The sequence below is a fragment of the Salmo salar genome, chromosome ssa20 (assembly GCF_905237065.1).
Source record: "Salmo salar chromosome ssa20, Ssal_v3.1, whole genome shotgun sequence".
NCBI classification, from domain to species: Eukaryota; Metazoa; Chordata; class Actinopteri; order Salmoniformes; family Salmonidae; genus Salmo; species Salmo salar.
In genome coordinates this window covers 30,834,584-30,850,962 of record NC_059461.1, presented here as the reverse complement: position 1 = coordinate 30,850,962, position 16,379 = coordinate 30,834,584, and the positions used below count along the sequence as shown (strand labels likewise).

Here is a 16,379-nt window from a genome sequence, read left to right as displayed (position 1 = left end):
TGAGTTGGGGGAAAGGGATATTGCCTTAGTCCCCCCATACTATGCTGAGGGCCCATGTGCAGTAGTACAAATATGTCAGAAGGGGTTCCAGATGTAGCATAAAGAGACAGTACCACTTTGCTCTGGAGTGTATAAGTCCAGTCAGAGGGCCACAGCCCTGCGATGAATCCCAATCCAGCCCCTCGCCCCTACCAACTCGTGCCGAGGGCCCTCCATTGTCACGTGTTGCTGATGAAACTCAGAGGGTAACTTTGAGGGGAATAACGAGAGAATCAATGAACCCATCAACTTCGGGCTTGAATGATGCAATTCATGTTCCACATTTAAATAAAACGAGAAATTAAATTGAACAAATTCCCCATGTCATTTTACAAGCCATAAACATCAGTAACATTAAACATTTCATTTGGGAGGTATTTCGTTTGTTTTATGTGTCAAGCCTCAAAATCAGACAAACAAGCTTTCTTTTGTATGAAATTGAACAAACTCTAAAAATATGGCGGTGCATGTCGGGAGAGGCTATCGGAGGTTATTAGCCACTACATCTTCAATCATTTTCTCTCCCTTAGCTTTGGAACACTCATTCATATGGCGGAGGCACGCGTCAACAAAGGAACAAGGGACCGGTTTGGGATTCCACACTGCTAGTGTTAGTTACTCTCTGCCCCTTAATTGATCAATTACAGTTATTGATTGGCTAAAGAGTCCATACACCTGCTTACCAAGGTCTTAAATCAGTCTCTGATTAAAAGACCACAACTTAAACCAGCTTACAGCGTGACCTTCCAAGCCCAGAGTTGTGCTAATCAGATTGGTTTTGGCTAGTCAACATATTGACTCTTATATAGGTTTGCCTAAGCCAATACATTTTATAAGTAACCTACATAAGAGTCAATGAAAATGGATCAATTTAACATTAGGCCTATAATCTATATATAAATAAATGAGTCGATATATAAAAACATGTCAAACTTCTAGGTAGGGGGGAAGCCTTGAGGCAAATCGACTAAACAGAAAAGGCAGAGACAGTGCTTTTTATAGATGGGTTACCTGACAACGTCATGAAAACGATGCGCACGCTTCAATGGGGCAGAAGTTCTGGTGTTGTTGTGATTGGGGTAGCAAGTAGCCTAGTGGTTAGAGCGTTGGGCCAGTAACTGAAAGGTTGCTGGATCGAATCCCTGAGCTGACAAGGTAAAAATCTGTCATTCTTCCCCTGAATAAGGCAGCTGGTTTAAGTTGTGTTCCCCGGTAGGCCGTCATTGTAAATAAGAATTTGTTCTTAACTGACTTGCCTCGTTAAGTAAAACATTTTTTTAAAGATAGATAGCAAGAAACTGCCTCGTTTCATTTAGTTCTTAAAACCATGTCTTGTTTTGACTGATTTCCTGTCCATGCTAATATGGCAAAAATTCACAAGGTAGCTAACCAACAACTGTAACAACGTTTTTGCGACAAGTGCTAATTGTGCAAATGTATTTGTTTTCAATAAACATTGGAGACTAAATATAGTTTACATGTTGTCAACAATCTAAGCCAAGCCAGTCTGTTTTTCCCCCATAGTTGCCCACGCATCAGTTTTGTTGCTAAACAACCAACCCATCTACTGGGCTTAAAACCCCAATTGCGTCTGATTAAAATCAGCTAAACCTGTTTTTGTGGACGGTTTCACCCAAGAGCTCACTTGGGTGCTAAATCCAAAATAAGACTCCTAGATAAAGATCACCCCTACAGATAATTAGTGCCGGAATTATGGTAATGCATTAGTCAGCTTCTATGGACCACCTCTGCCCTTACAATAATAAACTCCTCATTTTGTGTTAATGGGTGACACAGACAGACAGACAGACAGACAGACAGACAGACAGACAGACAGGGCAAACAATACCTTCAACCTTTCCTGTTTGGACCTATGCAGTTAGTCAGTTAATTTTAAACCGGTAAACAACAATGTCAGGCCAACAAACCGGTTGAGACATTTCCACTATAGTTGATAATGCAGCTAGACTATCCTTTTACTGGTTGAAATTGTAGAGGGAAAAAAAGACTATTGACCTGATTACCTAATTGAATATCTCTCACCATTGCACTTTGCCATTTGTTCTCAGGTCTGACTAAGCATAGGTTAAATCCTGTCAACAACACACAGGCATAAAGTGATACAGGTAAGCATGTTATTGGCGTTTCAAACCTTTTTTCCAAGATATTTATTGACTTTGTTAAATTCCTGGAATACCCATGCAGAAGTCATGCGTGGATTTCTTAACAGTAATCGCAAAAAGTTAATATTCAACCACTGGGAAAATGCCTTCTGTCTGTAGAGACCCTTAAATGTCGACTCTTGTGCACTAGGATGAGTATTTTTACTGTAAAGATATCTACAGTACCAGTCAAAAGTTTGGACAATTACTCATTCAAGGGTTTTTCTTTATTTTTATTTTTTTCTACATTGTAGAATAATAGTGAAGACATCAACACCATGAAATGACACATATGAAATCATGTAGTAACCAAAAAAGTGTTAAACAAATCAAAATATATTTTAGATTCTTCAATGTAGCCACCCGTTGCCTTGATGACAGCTTTGCACACTCTTGGCATTCTCTCAACCAGCTTTACCTGGAATGCTTTTCCAACAGTCTTGAAGGAGTTCCCACATATGCTGAGCACTTGTTGACAAATTTTACTTCACTCTGCAGTCCAACTCAGTGGGAACCACACATCCTGAGATCATCCGTTCACCTACTCTGCATCTCACAAAGACACGGAGGTTAGAAACAAAAATCTCAAATTTTGACTCATTTCCACCGGTCTAATGTCCATTGCTCGTGTTTCTTGGCCCAAGCAAGTCTCCTCTTCTTATTGGTGTCCTTTAATAGGGGTTTCTTTGCAGCAATTCGACCACAAAGGCCTGATTCATGCAGTCTCCTCTGAACAGTTGATGTTGAGATTTGTCTGTTACTTGAACTCTGTGAAGCATTTATTTGGGCTGTAATTTCTGAGGCTGGTAACACTAATGAACGTAGCAGAGGTAACTCTGGGTCTTCCTTTCCTGTGGCAGTCATCATGAGAGCCAGTTTCATCATAGCGCTTGATGTTTTTTGCGAGTGCACCTGAAGAAACGTTCAAAGTTCTTGAAATTTTCCAGATTGACTGACCTTCATGTCTTAAAGTAATGATGGACTGTTGTTTCTCTTTGCTTATTTGAGCTATTCTTGGATTGAGAAAACAGAGTTGTTGAAGATGGACCATGTCTGTCTGAGGTGATATGGGGCACACACAGGCCACTTCAAATTGGTGTCATTTGTTCCCTCGCTTTATGGGTGCAAATGGTTAGTAGAACTTTATCTGATGAAGGGTCAGGGTCACTGACAATAGCTTGAGTGAGTACAGACTAGTCAGGGATGGGCAACTCCAGTCCTCTGGGGCCAGAGTAGTGTCATACTTTTCCCCATCCCTAGCAAACAATGTCCCTACAATTCCACATTTGACAACATTACATCAGAGTTTGATACCTTTTTCAAAGTTAACTTGTTTATGCAGAATATAATTCAAGGTGAAAATCTAGCTGTTCTGCGGTGCACATGTACAGTAGTCCTATGGTGTTTCTTGCCTAGTTAAATAAAGATTAAATTGATAAAAATGGTAGCTCCAATAAACACCTGTGGCTCATCATCGAACATTCCGCTATAAGGCCACATACGCGCGAGGTGTGCCCTGCCAAAACAGCGCTTACAAAACCACTTAAAATATGAAAGCTACAATAAAAACTATGTCGATTGAATTAACTTTAAAAAATGGTGGGTTAGGTCACTTTTACTTACTTCCATAACGTGGCTTGTGTGAATTAGCTTTTTCTTCATAGTACATCCTGCCTCTGTTCCCCCGGTTATGAACTTGATGAATGTTACCCAACCAATGCTAGCTATCAGAAAACCATAAGCCGCGCTTTTGGTTTTAAGATGAGTCAAAAAAATATTCTTAGTTGTGACACTATCGAGAGAAGATTAACTTCTAGTTTTCTAAACTTCCTTTTCGTCGAAATGCCTCCTGTCACTTTCTCAGCAGAACTCCCATCGCGTTGTTCACCTTTGCTGGGTCATGTCAGAAAGTGCTTGAGGTTTCCTCTGTCTCAGTGTAAGTGTTCACAGTCAGTGCGCTCTGAACTGGGGTAAATTCTTTACTCGGATTCCGTTGCTAAACGTTTGGTCGGTTGCGCAACGTTTTGCAACGGAAACCGTTTAATTCAAACGGAAAACGTTTCCCAACGAAAACGCGTTTATATTGGACTAATGATGGTAGCTCCCTTTTCCTTCGTCCCGTTTGCTTCCATATGGTTCCTAAAGTAGACGGTTTCCGTTGTAAAACGTTGTGCAACCGACCAAACATTTTGCAACGGAATCCGAGTAAAGAATTAAAGTAATGATGGACTGTTGTTTCTCTTTGAGCTATTCTTGCCATAGCTCATAGCTTCAACAGACCAAACGTTGTGCAACATAATCCGAGTAATGAATACACCCCTGGGGTGTACTCATTAGCCAAACAGTTGCAAAAGGGAACGTTTTGCAACTAAAACGAGAGTTACAATTGGACAAATTCAGGAAAATCCCTCCCGAATTGTGTTCCGTTTGCTCCCGTTTAAACGTTTTGCAACAGAATTGGCGTAATGAATACGCCCCTGATCTGACGCTCTAATTATCTAGCTGTCCCCAGCACCACCTGGCGACCAATTTATCATGACAGCTGTCCATCTCTTGCTGTCAGAATGAGGGAAACAATATACCCTCAAGACAGCAAATGAAATGGGTGTCAGTGGAATCATTACAATAAAAGGGTATAAAAAGTGTATCTGATTGGTTTATGGAAAAATGCATGGTGAAGTTGGTTAGGCTTTTAGACATCAGAGGGTTTCACTTCACACATCAAGGTTAGGTTCTGCAAAAACCGGATTACCGAAAAGACACGCTTGGCACGTTTGGGGTTTGGAGCTCCCTGGAGGTCGGAGGCCCCCAGATAGCATATTATGATAGCAACATTTTTAGAATTACAGGAAATTAGCTTTAAAAATGCCAAATGTTCTCTCAGCCTCAGGGCAAAATGTGTAGAATAGCAGGAAATTCGCTTAAAACTGCAGATTTTCTCTCAGCCTCATGGCAAAATGTGTAAAATAACTGGAAATTAGCTTTAAAACTGCAACATTTTCTCTCAGCGTCATCACACATTCTAAATAAAAGCATGAGAGGAGTTATGAAACAGCAAAAAAAAAAAAATACCTGCCTTATGGCAAAAAGTGTAGAATTGCAGGAAATTAGCTTTAAAACATTTTCTCTTTATCTCATGACAAAATGTGTAGAATTCCATTATAACACTGCAAATGTTTCTTTCTGTACCATGGCAAAATGTGTTGAAATGCAGGAAGTTAGCTGCATTTCAACACCTCCTGGGGGTGGGGGGCTCCAGGAGGTTGATGCTCCAGGGCCCCAAATGCTGTAGTTAGGCCCTGGGTCAGCAGGTTGAGGGGGTTCTGAGTGATGCACTACTTTTGACCAGGCCCCATATAGCTCTGGTCAAAAATAGTACACTGTAAGGGCCCATAGGGCGCTGGTTAGAGAAGTGCACAATAAGTGCCCATAGGGCTATGGTCAAAGTAGTGCACAATAAGTGCCCATCGGGCTATGGTGAAAGTAGTGCACTATAAAGGGGGAAGAGGAAGAATTTTGGACACACCCATAGGGACCACTAAACACAATTCCTTTGGATTACTCAGCCATGCTTTTTAGTCCCTGATAGTTTAGCTAATGGGTTTCTGAACAGGCCTGAGAAATGCATGTACAGTGAATTTGGAAAGTATTCGGAAAGTATACCCTCAACCTTTTTCACATTTTGTTACGTTACAGCCTTATTTTAAAATGTATTAAATTGTTTTCTTCCCCTCATCAATCTACACACAATATCCCATAATGACAAAGCAAAAACAGGTTTTTACATTTTTTGGCAAATGTATTAAATTGAAGCACCTTTGGCAGCGGTTACAGCCTCAAGTCTTCTTGAGTATGACGCTACAAGCTTGGCACACCTGCATTTAGGGAGTTTCTCCCATTATTCGCAGCAGATCCTCTCAAGCTCTGTCAGGTTGGATGGGGAGCATCGCTGCACAGCTATTTTCAGGTCTCTCCAGAGATGTTCGATCAGGTTCAAGTTCGGGCTCTGGCTGGGCCACTCAAGGACATTCAGAAACTTCTCCCGAAACAACTCCTGCGTTGTCTTACCTGTGGTTTTAGGGTTATTGTCCTGTTGGAAGGTGAACCTTCACCCCAGTCTGAGGTCCTGAGCGTTCTGGAGCAGGTTTTCATCAAGGAGCTCTCTGTACTTTGCTCCATTCAACTTTGCCTCGATCCTGACTAGTCTCCCAGTCCCTGCCGTTGAAAAACATCCCCTCAGCATGATGCTGCCACCACCATGCTTCACTGTAGGGATGGTGCCAGATTTCCTCCAGATGTGACGCTTGGCATTCAGGTCAAAAACTTCAATCTTGATTTCATCAGACAAAATAATCTTGTTTCTCATGGTCTGAAATTCTTTAGGTGCCTTTTGGCAAACTCCAATCGGGCTGTTATGTGCCTTTTACTGAGGAGTGGCTTCCATCTGATTGGTGGAGTGCTGCAGAGATGGTTGTCCTTCTGGAAGGTTCTCCCAGCTCCACAGAGGAACTTTAGAGCTCTGTCAGAGTGACCATCGGGTTCTCGGTCACCTCCCTGACCAAGGTCCTTCTCCCCCACTTACTCAGTTAGACCAGGCAGTCAGCTCTAGGAACAGTGGTTCCAAACTTCTTCCATCTAAGGTTAATGGAGGCCATTGTGTTCTTGGGGACCTTCAATACTTCTGCATTTTTTTAGCACCCTTCCCCAGATCTGTGCCTCGACACAATCCTGTCTTGGAGCTCTACGGACAATTCCTTCAACCTCATGGCTTGGTTTTTGCTCTGACATGCACTGTCAACTGTGGGACCTGATATAGACAGGTGTGAGCCTTTCCAAATCATGTCCAATCAATTAAATTTACCACAGGTGGACCCCAATCGAGTTGTAGAAAAATCTCAAGGATGATCAATGGAAACAGGATGCACCTGAGCTCAAGTTTGAGTCTCATAGCAAAGGGTCTGAATACTTATGTAAATAAGGTATTTCTGTTTTAGTTTTTTATACATTTGCAAGAAATAAGCTGCAAAGTAACAAAATCTGGGAAAAGATCTGAACATTTTCCAAATGCACTGTAGGCTGACAGACCGTGCTAATGTTGCCTTTGCAGGGCAATAAGCAGGCATTCCATTGTAGACATTTTCAAATACTGTGTGTGAGAAGGCATTAACTCCAAATTCCAAGTTAAATTTATATGTACATTTTATCTGTTTGTTTTGTTGGAAGGTTTATTTTTCTAATTAAAAGGGAAAAGCCAGGGGTAAATGTAATTACTTTATATGCTTAATGCCTACTAGCTATGAAAACAAGGCAGTGAATATGGAAATGTCTTTATTGTTGCTGTTGTTTGTGTTGTTGTTTAAAACTAATACCATAAGCCCTCACTTTGGTTCAACTGTATCTTTTCCTACTTTATAGACTGGAATTATAGTAGACTATACTGTTAGGTTCTAATTCTCAGAGTAAAAAACTCAACGGACACTATGAAAGCTTAACCAAGTTTATTCTCCCAGAGGATCAATACAGCTGCATCAGACAAAACATGTTTCCACCAACCCAAGTGTATATATAGTCCAATTTAGATGCACTCCTCCTTCTCTCCAACCCTTACATATTTTATGGTTCGATAGGAAGACAAAGTGATGGGGTAATAAACCCTTCCTTCTCCCTTAAGGTGACCTGACATGACCTCAACCCCCTTGAAGTCTAATCCAAAGATCTCTCCCCTTATCAATGCCTGCCACATGTGATCGCTTCCCTGCTCAACTAACGTCTGTCATGGTGTCTGGTACCAGACTGTCTCTTCTCCCATAGGATCCCTGATGGCTAACAATAACATATCCTGACATAATGTAAATGTTATACATTACCCTCTCTCCCTCAGTGACATGAATAAGTATATTTCATATTCTCAGAACCCAACAATACTAATTGAAAATGGACCTTCTTTATTCCCAACAACAATTGATATCTGATTTGCAAACATTGAAGGCACAGTAACTCATACGATTAAATCTTTTTGAGTTGTGATTGTGAGAGCGCAGAACTAAACAATGCTATTATTATTATTATTGAGGTGTAGTATTTTTGGGCCAATGCGCTCCAGTGTGCATGCACTCTGACATAATATTGTCTCCAAAATTACCTGCAGTAGACCTATCTATGTAAGCTGCAATGTACTCAATGTTGTGTAGCTTTATATGCAGAGGAACACATGATTTAATTTGCTAGAGAACATCATTCTTTATTTCATATACGTGACGCTCATAAACAGCACTGTCTGCTATTCCTGTCATTCCCCTTTAATTAAAACAATATTCGCAGGGCATCATTTGGCAAATATTTCTCTACACAGCTTCATGTTTATAGACCTCTGTACGTACAGTCATCCCACGATTGGCATTCTTTTCACAATAATATACACATCTATATTAATCTGAGTACACACCTTGTTCACTTCAACAAAATGGCCAAACAAAAACTAACTAGAGTGATACATTCACTTTTTTCTAAAAAAAAAAGATTTTATTTTCTTCTGGTAGAAGATTATAGTAAGAACACAAAAGAAGAAGTTTTCATACACGCATGCAAGTTTATATACACAGTAGTCGAGGAGACACAGATGTACAACATGGAGTTATCGCTTGAACAAAGCTGGAGATGCATCACTCAATCAAAAAGCATACAGAATGAACTCAGAAGTCCACAAATTACAGCATTGATTATGTACAATATTTACACACACACATACACACACGCAAGCAAACACACACTCATACAATAACCTCCCCCCAGAAAACAAAAGAAAGAGATACTTATTTATCTTTTGTAAGATACCATAGTCAATGCTGTCACAATTAGGTTAAGAGGCAAGGTTTAAACACATCCAGTACCATCATATAGCTGCAATTCTTGTTCATAAACAACTGGTACCTTATTGAATGCATATCACTGCTGAGGTGGTAACAGTAGTCAGTAGCTTTGGTTTGACATCAGCCTAATCAGAATGGCTTTGCCATGTCACTGCTACTACTATAAATACTCAAGTTTTGTTGATAATGTCATCACTTTAAAATCATGAAGTCATCAAAAATTCAGTTGTTGCTAATTTGTAATGCATACCAAGACACAAACAATCAGAAAACAGACTTTCCTGTATCCAAGACGATGTAAAGCAAACAACACAAGCGCACACACCTACATGTACCCATTATTGGAAGCCTGCCCTTTTCTTTAGATATGAGGAGGGGGCAAGCAGACAGCAGTTTTGATACAGTGGACTACTAAAACTACGATATACTCACAGAAACGACACACACAGAAACAGGCGTGCTACACCGGCAGTAAACCACAGAAAACACTATAGAGCCATGTAGAGATGTAGACCTGTGAATTGGATATGAAAACACTATAGAGCTACAGTATGTAGACCTGGAGATCATACTGTTTACAGTAATAACAACAGATTTCTACAGGATTGCTTGTAAACATCAGATGCATTTGCCAAATTTGGGTGACATTTTAGACAGGGGAACATTAGCACTAATGAAATTCCATTATAAAGTGTAAGATTTGTAACTTAACTTTGTATTGAATCATGTTCATTGTGTACACAGTTTGTATATATGGCTAAAAGCCTTCCAAAAAATATAAGATTTTGTTACTGATTCTAAAATGTCTTCCAAATTATCAGTATGGTGTTTCATTTTTTTAAATTTATAACAAGCACTGAAATTGTTTACTCAAAAAGTTGTAAAACTTAAAAAAATTGCTTAAAATATGCAAGCAGTTACACTCACTCTTATGCAAGTAGTTAATAAATAGCTTATTGCTCTCAGTTTTTCTAAAATGGTAGTTGATCTCCCCAATTCAGTTTAAATGAGATCATCTTCCAACTTCATCTCAAAAGGGGAGGGCATCTTTTTTTAAACATATGAAACGGATAGGATGGATGTTGTACCTTCACACGTCTGTCACGGTCACACCAATGTAATGATGTACTTAAAAATGCTGACTGTGGTGAGAAGGGACATCACACACCACACACACAGTTCACTTCCTGTTTACCTCCTGTACCCTTCTATGCGGAGAACGCTCCAGCGAAGGAGAGGCACATTTAAAAAAAGGCCCTTCAGTATCTTGAATAGGAAGCAGCATGACATGTCTATATAAATTCAATGCCACAAGCGACGTTAAACAGAAACGCCAAATCAAAAGGCTGAACATTAACAAAGCCCTTTCTGCGAGCCTGCATACAATACAACATATAGGAGGAGAGAACAATATTTTTTGCAGAAAAAAAAGGGATTCTTACATTTTCCCCAACAAAAAGTTTAGAATAGGTGCAGATACATACCTGCAAATAATGTAAATATCTTAAGACATATTGATAGATTTAGTATGTACACTTAAAATAACAATAATTCAAGTTATTAAATATGGCCTTTTTATTCTTGGGTAGAGAACTTGTGCAAAGGGCTTGGAGATCTGAGTGTCTATATGTGAATGTGATAGTGTGGGGCAGAACACTGATAAAAACCTCGTTATGCATCTGTCAGCGTAAACTAATAAACGAACATGCTATAATAGTTTCTGATGTTATCTGTGAGAAGCTAGGCTTCAAACCAGCTCCTGCAGGTTAAATCCTGTCCATCACCATGACTCTAGATGGTTGACGGTTCAGGGTATGTGCACATATCCAGCAGACATAACAAGTGCAGGGTACATACAGTACAAACATCAGGTGAAAAGACAGGAGAACACGTCAAGCCTGACAAAGATCCATCTATACTCTTCACGGTAGCCCAGAAATACACTTGTTCTCTCTCTGGTTCTGCCTCCCTGCCAGTCTGTCTGTCTCTCTGTCCAGGCCACCTGTGTTGCAGCTGTGTGATCTCTCCAGTCTTTCTGATCATCTATTCCCCCTTCTCTCCCACAGCAGGCTGGCTGTGCTCATTACAGCTTGTTTTTCCCTCTCTCCTCCATCTGTTTTGGCCTAATAAAAACACATTGATATTTACAGCACTCACTAACCCTGTCCCTGCAATGGCTCCAGACAAACTGTGCTCATACAGTACAACGCAACAGGCACTACTGATATCTACACAACTCTCATAGCACTAACCCAGTGCTGATTCCACCAGCCAACTCATAGCCGACAGCCATTGACACTGATATTTCCTCACACATACACCACTGATCTAGACTTCACATCAACCAACTATAGAACAGACTACAGGACCCCCAGGGTTTCCTTCACAGCTAATACTATGATGGTATGGATGGACATAATCCACAGGCAATAAGTCATATAGATAGCCAATGAGCCACAAGCTTAACTAAAATATCCACTAACTGTTATGATTATATCATGATAAAATAACATTAAAATATTGATTTAATCTTAGAGGGGTGTTGTGACATTCCCAAACAATACATTCACTAAGAAATAGGAGTTCTCGCTCGACCCCAGGGATGTATCCAGAAGGTCTGGTACTTGGGTCCTGTACATAAATACATTGACAAAGTAAAAGTATACTGTTTCAAAGAGATATGGGATGGGGGGGTTATGCAATTGAACTCCCTGTGAGACCAGAAGGGGCAATAAAGAAATCAAATATCAAAATCCATAAGGAAACATTTGAACTAAACCCTTTGCACCATTCTGCTCCTTGTTTCCCATGCCGTCCCCAGGTTTGGCCCAGGTCTTCCCCAGATGAGGTGGTCCTTCCTGGGGCTACATGAGGACGTTGGCCCGAGTATCAGGCAGCCGGAGCCCCACCAGACCTCCACACACCAGCACAGATGAGGCCAGGAGGATGGGGATGGCCTTGGTGATGCCAACCAGCGACCCAAAGATCATGTTCCCCAACACGGCAGCTAACTTACACAGAGCATTACAGAACCCAAAACCTGTCCCTCTGAGAGAGAAAGAAAGAGAGAGAGACAGAAACAAATTACAAATGCAATTTAGTGATTTAAAAGGTTTTGTAAGTATATTTGTGTGTTTGTGCATGCGTGTTGTGTACACATAGAAATGGAGTATTCCTATTATTCTGCTAACCATACCTCCTGTCTGTAGGGAAGGACTCTGTGGTGACCACGTCCAGTGAGTTCCAGGCTGATATGCTCAGGCCGTTGTAAAGGCACAGCATGAAGATCATCATCGACTCACTGGTGCCGAACCACAGGAAGAAACAACTGATCCCTGACAGAACCATGGAGCCACCTGTCCCATACACACACAGACACAGACACACACACACACACACACACACACACACACACACACACACACACACACACACACACACACACACACACACACACACACACACACACACACACACACACACACACACACACACACACACACATAATTTATTATTTGAACACTCTACAGTAATGCTCATAACAAAGGTAGCCCTAAGAACAGACTACGCAGACTGTCCCTGTATGTACCTAACATCGAAAGGCGTCCAATCTTATCCATGAGCAGTGCAGAAACAATGTTGCCGGGTAGAACAGCTAGAGTTCCCAGGAAGTTGATAAAGTAGACCCAGTAGGCGCTGTAGTCGTCGTCAAACGTCATCTGACAGCCCGTCTTGTTGTGGTGGAACGAGCTGTTGATCACCTCTGTGCCGTCTATCAGTTTTGAGTCATCGATGTCTGCCATCAAAAATAGGGAAAGAAGCCTGGCTGACACAGGATAATAGCTGAGAAAGCACAATACCCATTCAGCAAACATTATAACGCTCTCTGTGTAACCATATACTGTGTATGAAACCATATACTGTGTCTGTGTTGCCTATGCAAAATGGAACATAACTCTTTTGATTCAGGAGTGATGGCTTAGAAGAAAAGTGTTTCTGTCCATCTCTCCGTCTTTCTTACCAGTGTTGTAGAAGAATGCCTCGATGAAGGTACAGTTCCGGAAGTAGGATCCCACCGACGTCACGTCGTCAAAGTAGCAGTTACGGAAGGTGGAGTCAATGAAGGTGACGGACTTCAACTTCATATTAACAAATCTGGACCGATCAACAGAGGAAAGTGTATGTGTGGACATGGTTAGTTACTAACGCCTACATTTTACAGAGACATCCTTGGTGGCTATTCTGTATTCAACTTAATAAAGTTGATCCATCTTATCTAGTTGACAGGGACAGTGCAGATAAATCAACATGCCATATGAATATAAAAGTGCCATAATAATGATTCACATTTTTCATCCATACTCCATTTTAGTCTATAAAGTCCCCTTTTCATTGAGGATGAAGTTATAACTACTTGACCATGATTCATTAGTGTGGAAGTTTTCTCCTTCCTTCCTACCTGTCGCTGATGAAGACCCCGTTGGTGTGGATCTGGTTCTCCAGGGTGAAGTTGAAGGTGAAGTCCTCGATGCGTTCGTTGCTGTGGGTCTTCACCTTGGAGGCATAGTCGTCTGCCTGAAGATGCTTGATGACGTCAGGGAACCACACAGACAGGCCGTAGTACCTGCATCCACACACACAGATACAGTGGCGTCGCAAACACACAGGTTAGGTTATGTACGTACCACAAGGGATTGGGTGTAGGGAGTCAAATCAGTGGATATCAGTTAACAAATGTGCAGAAAGACAGATCTTTACAGTATATTAAACCAGACTGTCTAAATGTATTGGCACTATAGGGGAAGAATACAACATTTGTGTTGGATTTTTTATTTTCCTCAGGCTGCTTGCATTCCCATCCTGTCACACTGAGAGGAGAGCCCAATGAAAGTGTATTGATTCAGTAGTTCTCCAAGCTCAAGTCTCTGCTATTTCCTGACGAAGGAAATTAGCCTATTCTGACTTCTATGTACATCTCTAAATGGAGAAACAAAACGTTCTATCAAGAGAGGGTGGGAGCGGCAGTCTATTACATTACAACACAAAGCTTACCCAAATGATAGTGTAAACCACACAATAGCCAGCTTGATAGTGTTTTCTTTCAGAGGGTAGTCAAAACACTTAATAAAGTTAACCAAGATCTGCATGGAGAAAGAAGAGAGACACATCAATGATGATTTGTGAGTGTGCAGTGCAGGATATCATGACCATCTACCGAGCCAACAGGTGGAGAGGCAGAGAAAACCCACCCCACGTAGCTCTGTCTTTGACCTGAAGAGGACCTTGGAGACTGCGTTCCCAGACTCTGACTTCATCTCCACCAGCTCATCCAGATGCTTGGGGATCTTGATTCTGTTCACCTGGGATGGGAATGATGGGAAATTGAGTTTTCAATAACAACATAATTCAGTCAAAAGTCATGTTAATGCTGTTTCTTTCATGTAGGCTACTGCTGGTGGAGAAATGTAACTGGAAGGTCATCTGTGTATCATCCCTTCATTGGATATCCCTCTCTGGGTGGTACAAGGAAACACGGACCCTGGAGCCACCTCTGAGAGGAATTGGAATTGACCTGGTTCGCTTACAGTATCCACAACTATTTTACATTGCAATTTGATTTGCTCATGGAAACATGTAGGCTATGCACAGTCCTTAAAGAGATGATACCCAGGTTTTGCAATGCCAGAATAATTGCGCCCTTATGCTATTGCATTAGCAGCAAAAACCTCCAGCTGAAAAATATAGGCTACAGTTGTATCATGGTGTGCTAGAGCTTTATTTTACTTTAAAGAGGTTTGTATCAGAGGTTTGAAAGGCTTTAAATCTGACTCCAAATTCAAAGCTCTAAATGCGGATCGATTGGGATGCTCCTTTCCATCGTGTGTTCGAATGACACAAATCACCTTTCAAAACCTTCTCATATCACAGATATGATTCTCAGCACAGATTTTAACAGGTCACCGTGGTGGCGGTTATAAGCCAATTTCCTTTCTACTGTGAGGAGCAAACAGGAGCACAGGCTGGAAAAAACTCACGGTGAAGACTTTTTCCGGCTGCCCACGCGCTCGCATGTTGGTGTCATGGATCTGCTTGAGGATCATCCAAGCCTCATCATGCTTCCCCACCTGACAGGAGGGAGAAACCGGAGGGAATTAACGGGATTAACGGAGAAAGAACCGGGAGCGCTCCTCCGTGACAGTCATGCTCACACAGGAGGAGAAGGGCTGAGATGACAGGAGTCACGACAATGATGACTCATTTTACTTCAAAGGGTAATTCTCCTACAGTAACAGGCCTACTGTCACGGACCTTTTGCTTTCTTATTTGCCATCGCAGGCAAACCATGCGAAATGGCATGGAATGTGTAGCCAAGGCCTCTGCTGCTGAAACATTAGGCTGACTCACTGTTTGCCTCATAGGCCTTTCTGTTAAAGAACAAATTATCTCAAACTTTTACAAACACTCTTAAACATGATAGTAACCTAGGATAATGCACTCTGTTCAATGGTTTTCTGAGGAAATAGTTTCTATTGGGCCTTAGGCTAAGGGCCCTGGGCTAATGATAACCAACTATCAGACTTAAATGATGGATTAACTGGGCTACATGCCTATCTGGGAATGGATTGGTCTACAGTTGCCTATTAGTTGCCTAAACTGTTCAGAATGAAACTCTTGAATTGAAAATCTGAGACCATTCATGCCCACCAGAGGAGGCTGGTGGGAGGAGCTAAAGGATAATGGACTCATTGTAATGGCTGGAATGGAATTAATGTAACGGAGTCAAACATGTGGATTCCATATGTTTGATACAGTTCCATGGATTCCATTCCAGCCATTACGACGAGCACGTCCTCCTATAGCTCCTCCCTCCAACCTCCTATGATTCCCCCACTGATGTAGCCTGTGAGGGGCAAACATTCTCCCTAAAACCCCATTTCCCATAATGCTTTACCTTACCTCCAGGTAAAACCTGGGGCTCTCAGGCATAAAGGTGAGAGCCACCACAGCACAGACGCAGGGCAGGGCGCAGACCACCACAAACACCCTCCAACTATGGAACTGGTAGGCCGAACCCATACTGAAACTCCAGCCTGTAACCAATCACACGCAAGAGAACCCATCAGCAACCAATCACACACAAGAGAACACATCAGCATATTTTACATTAGGGTCACATTCTCAAGAGAGGGAGCCTCTTTTTTATTCATACAATATTTATCTTGTCGTTGGTCTCATAGTTCATAGTAACTCAACATTATCAGAAGTGGGGTTTTTTTTTAAGTTACTTTGAGCAACTGATTGTTGCTTC

At 41.4% G+C, this 16,379-nt stretch overlaps 2 protein-coding genes across 4 annotated transcripts in view; both read right to left on the bottom strand.

Moving 5' to 3' along the window:
* Window positions 1-4,318, bottom strand: part of LOC106580416 (ras GTPase-activating-like protein IQGAP1) — an 83,993-nt gene extending 79,675 nt beyond the window's left edge. The window contains exon 1 of one of the 2 annotated variants that reach the window (XM_014161454.2): window positions 3,825-4,318. In XM_014161454.2, the coding sequence (XP_014016929.1) occupies window positions 3,825-3,870 (46 nt within the window). In that variant the 5' untranslated portion in view covers window positions 3,871-4,318. The remainder of the gene's footprint in view (window positions 1-3,824) is intronic. The other variant, XM_014161455.2, reaches the window with a different exon arrangement.
* Window positions 4,319-7,684: 3,366 nt separating this feature from the next.
* LOC106580415 (synaptic vesicle glycoprotein 2C) overlaps window positions 7,685-16,379 on the bottom strand; it is a 64,652-nt gene continuing 55,957 nt past the window's right edge. For both annotated transcript variants that reach the window (XM_014161451.2, XM_045703212.1), the window contains 9 exons: window positions 16,028-16,161; window positions 15,106-15,195; window positions 14,320-14,430; window positions 14,123-14,211; window positions 13,530-13,694; window positions 13,092-13,225; window positions 12,660-12,866; window positions 12,267-12,426; window positions 7,685-12,118 (listed from right to left, as the gene is read on the bottom strand). In XM_014161451.2, the coding sequence (XP_014016926.1) occupies window positions 11,935-12,118; window positions 12,267-12,426; window positions 12,660-12,866; window positions 13,092-13,225; window positions 13,530-13,694; window positions 14,123-14,211; window positions 14,320-14,430; window positions 15,106-15,195; window positions 16,028-16,161 (1,274 nt within the window). In that variant the 3' untranslated portion in view covers window positions 7,685-11,934. The remainder of the gene's footprint in view (window positions 12,119-12,266; window positions 12,427-12,659; window positions 12,867-13,091; window positions 13,226-13,529; window positions 13,695-14,122; window positions 14,212-14,319; window positions 14,431-15,105; window positions 15,196-16,027; window positions 16,162-16,379) is intronic.